This window comes from Saccopteryx leptura, chromosome 1, assembly GCF_036850995.1.
Source record: "Saccopteryx leptura isolate mSacLep1 chromosome 1, mSacLep1_pri_phased_curated, whole genome shotgun sequence".
NCBI lineage: Eukaryota > Metazoa > Chordata > Mammalia > Chiroptera > Emballonuridae > Saccopteryx > Saccopteryx leptura.
The window spans coordinates 220,632,284-220,641,978 of record NC_089503.1 but is presented as its reverse complement, the minus strand read 5'-3'; the positions used below and the strand labels follow the sequence as shown (position 1 = coordinate 220,641,978).

General features: G+C 53.2%; 1 protein-coding gene across 4 annotated transcripts in view; it reads right to left on the bottom strand.

The window, feature by feature from the left end:
* Positions 1-3,921: 3,921 nt before the first annotated feature.
* The window catches only part of FHDC1 (FH2 domain containing 1), a 41,669-nt gene continuing 35,895 nt past the window's right edge, over positions 3,922-9,695 (bottom strand). For all 4 annotated transcript variants that reach the window (XM_066386587.1, XM_066386578.1, XM_066386589.1 and 1 more), the window contains exon 12: positions 3,922-8,376. In XM_066386587.1, coding sequence (XP_066242684.1) covers positions 6,331-8,376 — 2,046 coding nt within the window. In that variant the 3' untranslated portion in view covers positions 3,922-6,330. The remainder of the gene's footprint in view (positions 8,377-9,695) is intronic.

Below are 9,695 nucleotides of genomic sequence, written 5' to 3'. Positions count from 1 at the left end.
CGGCCTCAGCACACGGCCGCCGGAGAGGGAACCGCAGCCATGAGGCACAGCTCCCAAGAACTGAGTTGCATTCATGCTCGTGAAGATCATGAAAAGCTCCAGAACCCAAGAGGCCCAGGGAACAAAGCTCCAAAGAGCAGCTCTGCTGACAAAATTCTCACAGTGGACACTCAGATGGGTGTGGCATTGTTCAGCACGTATCAGCACATTGCTTCACAGACACTGAATTACTATCTTCCTAAACGGTAGTCATCGTAAGGCTCATGAAGTGTCACTTCCTATGTTCCGCCGGGCCACTGCTCCGAAAGCTCTGATGCTGTGTTACTGAGAGCTCAGGCCCAAAGGAGTGACCAGGCGCAGGGTTGGGGGTGCTTCTGTTTTAGGGTGCAAGTAAGACCCCCTGCTCAGGTTGCAATGAGGCAGCTGTCCCTCTCCCCAGGCAGGCGCTGAGGTCAGAGACGATGTCTCTGCATTTCTTGCCCAGGAGAAAACACACCTGTGTTGCCTGACAGGCTCAGAGAGGGTCTCGGGCCTGAGAATAGCTCATTAGCTCCACATCAGAACCCCAGCCTCTGGCCTCTCTCCAACCCACTGGTTCTCATTAGCAGGGTAAAACAAAACAAAACAAAAAAAAACCACTGAGCAGTTACGTAAAATGCAAATGTGGGGGCTTACCAGAAAGATTCTGATTTGGTGTCGTCCTGGGGCAGGGCTGGGAGTCACCCACGGCTGTGGGTGGTTCTGCTGTACTCCGGAGCACACCCTGTTGTGGGAAAGTGGAGGCTATTGTGCTCCCTTACTGTCAGAGGTCGGGGGGCACCTCGGAGAGCTGACTGACCACTCGCAGTGAACGTCCAGCCCCCACCGAAGTGGCCCGCTGACCCAGCTCCCAGCTGTCCTTGGCTCGTGAGGCCATGGCCCTGGCTACCGGGCAGCTTCCGCACAATGCTGCCATCTTCTCACGGTTATCAGGAGGCTAAGGGAGTGTGGTTGGTCCAGCCTTCCTCCGGGAAAGGTAAAACAGAGGGTGTACACCTTTCTGTTGGGCCAGAGTGCTCTCTGTTAGGAAGGACATAGAGCAGTTGTTTCTGATGAAACAGCCTACATTCACTGAAGTTGGCCGAGGAGATGGGAGCCCGTGTTTGACCTCAAGGGTGGTGAGGCCATTTCTTGTCTAGCAGTGGACGGTGGACATGACTGGTGCTCAGGCTGTAGTCTGTAGCCTCTACCTAATGTCCCAAAGTAGGGGAGAAATGTTCCTAGCACCCTGGTATTGTCCTCTAGAAACACTGCTACAGATGAAGTTCTCTTCAGGCTCCCAGTGGCTGAATGGATGAAACAGGCTCCCAGTAGGCTGTTCTGGAAACCCAGCTCTGATGCATGACATCATTGCTCTGGGAAAGTGCATTCTGAACTCCTCTATCCAATCGTGAGCAAACTCGGAGAGCATCATCTGCCTGTGAGTTGGGGACTGTTTGTGTGACTCAGCCCTTGAAAGACTCTGAGGTTTGGGCAAAGCCCAGGTCCTGATTGCAAAGGTCGGGCCTGAATGCACCCATAGGGACCTCAAGCAGAGCTCTCACGGAAAGGCTCAGCCCTGTTCATTCCACAGGCTGACGGGCAGGTTCTGCCAGGCTCTTGGTGGGCTGTTGGCCATGAATGAGAGTAGACTGCGAGGGCTGCTTGGGGCCCTGACCTTTCTTGCAGTGGGCTCCATTTTTCCTACCTACCAACCAAGAAGCCACAAGCCTCACTGCAGAGCTCGACCTGGAAGACAGAAATGCCATTATCTTCTGCAAGCACGTTACTTTTGTCTTCACTGAGGTGATCCCGAAGCCCTAGGACATTTTACTGGAAGATGTTTGCAGATGAACCCCCCACCCCAGGAAGAGGTTGCTCTGGGTTGTTTGTGCTCTGCCCCAGATTCAGTCCCCACTAAGCCGTGTTCCTTCATCGCTGGTGATTGCAGACCCACTGTCTCCCATTTTGTTTGCACTCAGGGCACAAACAGTTTAAAGAAGTACTTATTTAACCAGATGCGACGTCCCTTACTCAAATTTGATGCTTGTGTTTGGGAACACATACCAACAACAAAACCTCTTTTTTGACAGGACTGGAGCATGTAGCAAAACTATTAAGAATTAAGAATAAAGTTTCAGCCTGACCAGGCGGTGGTGCAGTGGATAGAGTGTCGGACTGGGATGCAGAAGACCCAGATTCGAGACCCCGAGGTTGCCAGCTTGAGTGCGGGCTCATCTGGTTTGAGCAAAAGCTCACCAGCTTGAGCCCAAGGTTGCTGGCTCAAGCAAGGGGTTACTCGGTCTGCTGAAGGCTCACGGTCAAGGCACATATTAGAAAGCAGTCAATGAACAACTAAGGTGTTACAACGTGCAACGAAAAACTAATGATTGATGCTTCTCATCTCTCCGTTCCTGTCTGTCTGTCCCTGTCTATCCCTCTCTCTGACTCTCTCTCTCTGTCTCTGTAAAGAAGAAAAAAAAAGAATGAAGTTTCAGTTTCAATAGAAAATTATGTGAAATTGCAAAATGTCATCATTGCCAGATGGAAGATAAAGGGATTCTGCACCCTTAGAGGCAGAAGTTGCTCATCTGTACACCTCGGAAGGTTAAATTAAGAGTTCTACCTGCCTGAAAGGTGGTGGCACAATAGACAGAGCATCAACCTGGTATGCTGAGGTCCGAGGTTCAAAACCCGGAGGTCGCCAGATTAAGCTCGGGGTCCCTGGCATAAGCCAGGTTGCTGGCTTGAGCCCAAGGTCGTTGGCTTAAAACCAGGGTCACTGACTCAGCTGGAAACCCCCGGTCAAGGCACATATGAGAAAGCAATCAATGAACAAGTGAAGTGATGTAACTACGAGTTGATGTTTCTCATCTCTCTCCCTTCTTGTCTCTCAGTCACACACACAAAGTTCTACCAAACTATTGCAGAGCCTCTTGCTATAATACACAGAATATTCAAAATCTGGAAGCAACCAGGAGACTGTTCTCTTTAAACTCAACGCCTATCTGTGGGAGGAGGACTGGCACACAGGGTCCTTGTGAAAGCCATTAAATAAAAGGGTAAAAAGAGAACTACTTGCGACCCACTGTGAGAACAGAAGGACTTAACAGGCAAATGAGGTTTCAAATGTCATAAGGCAAGCAGTAGCTCACAAAGACGTCATCTATGCTCTCATCCACGGGTGCCTGGCCCAGGGCTATTCCCCTCACCCGTTTCCAGATAAAGCCGGGGAGGCACCAGCACAACCTGATATGGAACCCCAAGGTATGAGGTGGGTCTTACACATGACTCCACCTTTCCCTTCGGAGCAGCATCAACCCTGCATTTGAAATAAAACCCCACCTTCCTCCCTCTCTGCTCATTCCTGAGGCAGCTCTGAGGTGAGCTGTGATTTCCCAACAGTGTCCTGAGCCAAAACACATGAGGACACACAGCGGCAGATCCAGACTTGCCGGCCCCGTGGAGATTACACAAAGCTTGGCCCCAAACATGGAATAACGTGAGCATGGACGAGGCGCTGAACGTTCCGCGGCCTGCGTGTCCGGTGCATGCCTGCCTCCCCACAGGGCTGGCGCAAAGCCCCTGGGGAAACGCAGGTTTTGTGCTACCACGACACCTGATTTTGGTTCGTGAACCTTTTGAGAACAAGACCGTTGTATTCCAGCCCTCCCCCACCTCCTGCATTCCGTCTTCCTCTCCTGCCAGAACCTCACACACTCACACACAAGTCGAGGATAAAACACAATCCCATAAACAGGAACTTTATTCAACTAGGTGTTATGTAAAAGAACATATAAATGGACCTTTAAATACATTCAGTTCATCTTAAAGTTTTTTTTTTTAATATAGAAACTTATTTACAGTTCTCCATTATATTCTTAAGTTATTTTTTTTCCAAGCTTACTACCAATAAAAGGTAATAGAATGATCACCTGCTCACACAGATGCAAACACAGAGGTTGTCCACAGGGCTAAGGAAGATACAACACCGCTTCTCAGGAGACTCAGCTTGACTAGCTCTTCAAAGCAACAGCTCACTGAGGGGCTTTCGTCTGAGCAGGCTTGGATGTGAGACCTCTGCTGCAGAGAGGCTGGGGGTTGGTTCTGAGAAGCTGATCCCAGGGCAGAAATGGGTCCTTAGTTGTTTATGACGACTTGGACGGCTGGAGCTAGAAGGACCCCTGGAGACCATCACAGAGGCCACGCCCCTGCTTCCGTAGCCTGGGAAACAGAGGCTTAGGGAGAGGGAGTGACTTGCCCAAATTACACAGTATCAGTGGTGGAAGAGGGGCTCGAACCCTGGTCCCTAGGATCCCACCTAGGAATCCTGACCTTGTCACCATCCACAAATCCACAAACTTTTGACTTCTTTCACCCATTTCCCACCCACTCATGGGCTCTATGTTTTGAACGTTGTCTACATGGTTAAATACAAGATTTCTTGGGCTTTTTGAGGTGAAAAACAGCTCAGGATTCCCATTAACCATCTCTGTGGAGCCCTGGAAATACCGACTCAGGACTATTTTTTACAAGAGCTTCTGTGGTCAGGTGCCTTACTTCTTCAACCATAAAGTTTACCCTTTTAATACAGCGACTTTCCGAAGTTTTGAGTTTCCAACTAATTTGATTGGGAGGCAGCATTGTACAGGAGACTGTAATCCATCTCATTTGTCTAAATCTGTCTACCACCCTTGGATCTGAAATGAGGTTTCATGAATAAGTGACCAAAAAGGGCAATTTTAAAAAAAACAAAGGGGTTTCAAAAATCCCCGCATTTCCTAACTAGTCTCAGAGGGAAACAGTGAAGTGGGCACTGTGGAGAGAAAGTACCCCCGCCCCTTGTTTCAAACGAAGCCCTTTATTCCAAATCTTTCCTGATATACATTCTTCTAAAAGTAATTCTATTTTTTCAGTCTGTTTTTAAAATCTTGATTTGGTTTTTCTCAGGATTTCAAAACCACTGTACCAAAGAATAGATGTCAGCATTTAAAAAGCATCACTGCTGAGAGAGACAGAGACAGGGATGACATACCAATATGCGTAGAGACGCTCCAGGCTCCAGGCCGCAGCAGAAAAGAAAGCAGGGACAGGGGCAGGCCAAGAGAAGAGGAAGACAGACTGGGAGGCGGAAAGGTTTATTCTCAGTGGTCCCCAACCCCCGGGCCGCGGACCGCTACCGGTCCGTGGGCCATTTGGTACCGGTCCGCAGAGAAAGAATAAATAACTTACATTATTTCTGTTTTATTTATATTTAAGTCTGAACGATGTTTTATTTTTTTTAAATGACCAGATTCCCTCTGTTACATCTGTCTAAGACTCACTCTTGCTGCTTGTCTCGGTCATGTCATACATTTTATCCGTCCCACCCTAAAGGCCGGCCTGTGAAAATATTTTCTGACATTAAACCGGTCCGTGGCCCAAAAAAGGTTGGGGACCACTGGTTTATTCTCACCTGTAACCAGAGCGAACACATCATAGCAGCCTTCACCCAGTTGTACAACAGATAACACAAATGGGAAAAACATGGAACAGGGAAAGGTGTGATCAGCTCAACAGCCCCTGATGTCTTTCCATTAAAATATGGCACTTCCAAATTCTGAAAGATCCAGCGTCCTCCCAGGGGTTGCCACCCGTCTGCAGGGAAGCTCACCCAAGTCCCACTGCCACGTGCCCGCACTGAACACAGGAGCAGCGATCTCTGTCTGCCAGTCTCACTTTCGCTCCTGCTCACACACAAACCCTCCCCCAAAGTTACGCAGGGCATACGTGAGCATCCAGGACACGGAGCCAACCACAGAGCACCAAGGGCTTATGGAGAAGTCCAGTTGCCAGCAGTGGACGGTAGGTGGGCAGATGGGACACACGAAGACCAGGGAACACAGGAAGATAAAAATATCTTCATGCAAAGTGGTTCTTCCTCTTTCTAGGTGTACACGATGCAAAAGGAACCAACTAAAACACTGAAAAATAAGCCTCTGATACATAAAAACTGGCCAAAAAAAATGTTGTTTTTTACTCGTTCCATAAGAATGTCATCGTACAAGCCCGAGCCATTGTTTTGGGAGAGAGAGTTTGCGCACGTACACACCTCTGGGGAGTGTTCAGGAGGTGCCGGCCCATGCCAGGGGTGGACGGGGTCTCGACAGCAGCTGGCAGTCCACAGGCCCTCCAGATTGTGCCTTCAGTGATGTGAGCATTAGCAGGGGCACCAATGACTCGCTTGATGTGGAACAAGGACATTCGGTGTTGGCCCTGCACAGCAATCAGTCCTCACTGTAACCCCGGGAGGTGAGAGAGGACAGGCACCCATCACTTCCACAGGGGAGTAAGGATTTTCCCCAGTGTGGTCCGACTGGAGTCTTTCTGTCTGAAGGAGGCCCTTTCCCCAGACCCTCTGCCCTTCAGAAAGGCCTCTGTGTTGGCACTGGGACCCTCAGCAGACTCTGAATACTTCTTTGGGGCCCGGGTGCTGCTGGCCCGCCGGAGGGTGCCACCGTCCTTGGGGACCGCATCCTCATAACCACTCTTCACCCTCAGCTGCCGGTGGGAGACTGCCCGAGTAAGGCCAGGTTTGGTCACAGGAAGAGAATCTGTCTTCATGTACCGAGAGGAGGAGGCCACTGTGTTCCGGGCAAAGCTTGGGACAGCAGGTGAGACCCGGGGGGTGCTGGGGGTCGGTGGAGGCGGCTTGGGATCTTCTTCCGGGCTCTGGGCGTCCTGGGAGTTGGAGCGGCAGATCTTATTTTCCTCAGGTTTCTGTCTGGGGACGTTCCGGAGGGGCTTGGCGCTGGGCTTCTTGAGGGAGCCCCTGGACTGCAGGGGAGTTTCCTTCCCTGGCCGGGAGCTGCAGGAGCCAAGCCTCCCTCGTGGTGGCTTCTGCTCCTCGGTCACTGCGGCTACCGCCCCAGCCCCCTTTGAGGACCTCCTGGGCGACGTGTCTGAGGGGCCCCTTGCAGAGTTCTGGCGTGACCATGGCTCATCTGTGTCAGCAGGGGGCTCCCGAGAGGGGTGCTTCCAGCCAGAGGAGCCCCTGCTGGCCCTGGAGATGGGCACGACTTTGCGCATGCTCTCACTCTCTGAGGAGGTCAGGGTCCGCACAGATTTGGGTGCCGCCCCCTGGCCCCGTGACACCGTCCCAGGCTTGGGGGCTCCCTGGGATGCCTCTTTGAGGGAGTTTCTCTTTGGTGCTATCCCATCCTTCCCTTTGGAGGATCTGTCCCTGGAAAGGCCACTCTTGTAGCTGGGCTCGCTCTTTGCGGAGGCGGGAGCAGGGGTCTCCTCGGGGGGGCTGGAGACGGGGTTAGAGGACGCTTGGCTGCCACCCATCTCCCCTGCCCCAGAGGACACAGAGCCCTCCCCTTCGCCCCCCACCCCTGGCTCCCCACCGCCAGGCCTGGAGTCGGTTTCCTCTGAGCAGTCCAAGGTCACTGAGCAGTCGGTGGTATCCGAGATCCATAACAGAGGCCCAGGGTCTTTGTTCTCAGAGTGGATGCTGGGCTCATCAGGGGCAGCCCCCTCCCCCTCCAGGGCCGGGCTGAGACTCTCCTGGGCACCTGTGCCCACAGGCATCACGCCACCACTGCCATTGCCAGCACTGAGGGGCTGCATGCTCCCATTCCCCGGAGACTCCAGCTCCCCTGGGCTGAAGTCGGTTAGGTTCAGCTGGGGCGACTCCTCTGGGTCCTCGGGACTCGGAAGGTCAAACTGGGCCAGCCCGGTCACCAGCTCGTGCTCCTGAATCCCCAGAGCCAGCGGCGAGAGCGGAGGGGACCAGGCCTGCGCCAGGCCCACGGGCTCACTGTTCCTCTTGTGACGCGAGCTGGGCCCGCCGCGCCGAGTTCGGAGCAAAACGGGAGCAGGCTCCTCCATCTGGGGGGCCGGGAGCCGGCCACAGGAAGCGGGAGGTGGGTCGGGGGCCCCCTCCCGGCCGGGGCAGGCCTGAGGTCTGTGTGTGCGCTGGGAGCCCTGGGCCCTCGGCTCCCCTGACTCCATCCAGGCCATCCTGGGCCGGGCCTGCCGGGGGCTGCTCCAGGGCAGACTGTTGAACTTGTTGGGGTCCTCGGGGCTGCCCGTGGAGCTCTCCAGGAAGGTCAGCAGCTCCCGGTCGGCGGACACGCCCAGGGAGTGGCGAGAGCGGCGGGTGTTGGGGGGCCGGTTGGAGGGGCTGACCGGCCTGCGGCGCAGGAAAGGGGACAGGTCCTCCCCACCCTTCTTGGTCAGCTGCTCCACGTCGTTCTCACTGCTGCTCCGGCCGAATCCCACCAGCTCCCCCGCCGCCCAGGAACGCCGCTTCTGCTCCAGCTCCTTCAGCCGCCGCAGCTGCCGCAGCTCCTGCACCTCCCGGTGGTGGTTGTCCTGGTGGGAGGGGTGGAGAAAAGCCCAAGGCCGGATCAGACACATGGGACCCGTATGCAATTCCAGAGCCACCTACCCTAAGACCCAGTGAGAGATACATGCGTGTGTGAGGGAGACATGGGTCATGGGCCCCACTGAGTGAGAGTACGTGTGTTTACATGTGTGTGTGCGGGGAAGCATCTTCCAAAGCTATGTGGGGATGACCGGAGGCCCCAAAGTCTGTCTGGGCCCAATTCCCAGCTTTCCAGTCAAGGCACTGTCGCTCAGTGTAGGCTGTGGTTCCACGTATGCCTGTGACCTCAAATCTGGGGAAACTCAATTTGGTTCTTGCATGGTACATCAACACACACACACACACACACATTCCTGCATAGCACATTCTATCAAACAAGGGCACAGAGGCCTAACTGCACTCCCAAGATTATTAAGAGAGGCCTTTCAAATCTCTGTTCTGACTGTTCCCCAGTTAAAAACAGAACAAACACCAGAAAGGCCAAGGTGGCCCTGTTCCTCGTGCCCCATGCCCTCCCCACAATCAGAGAAGAAGGGTTGCCTTACAGATCCTTCTACCTCCCACTCTGCTCCAAGTAACCAGCCCTCCACCAACAAAACATGAACCAGAACAAAAACGCATGCCACCAGCACACTGTACTGCCTGGCTATGCCCTTCCAATACATATGTTTGTGTCGTGGAAATAAGTGACCTCATAACCCCACTCTGATATTGGTAGCACTTTTTAGTTGAAAATCGATTTTCTCAAACGGTGGACATTCCCAAGTTACCGAGAGGCTCCGGCTCTGGCTGGCTGCCTGTGTGGAGGGTGGGGCCGGCTCCCGGCTCTCAGGCAGCTGGGCTGAGAAGTCGACAGGTGGCTTTGACGGCCTATAGAGTTCTAACAGGAGTGAGGGCCTTGGGAAGAGCCACTTTGGCATCAACCATCCACCACTGCCTTCCCCTGCTGAACTTACTGCTCGGACAAGGGAGAACTAACGTGGCCACAGGCTGAACCTCCTCTTAACTGGATAGAAGAAGGAGGAATCGAGAAATCAAGGAACTCTGGGCTACTTGCTTAAGGCTGGAGAGGAATTCAGCCAGTCAAGGAAATCCAGCTATGGACAAATTGCTTTTGAAATAGAGAGCTTTCTGGCTTCTGCAATGAACTCAGAGATGCTGGAACTGATGGTTGAAGGGCACGCTCCCTAAATATCTAAGAATTTCCAAGTCTGCTCTGGCCAAAGACACTGTGGTTCCCATGGTGCCAACCCCTGGTGATGGCTACAGTGCTGAAATCAGTGAGAAAGGGCCTCTGGTCACCACA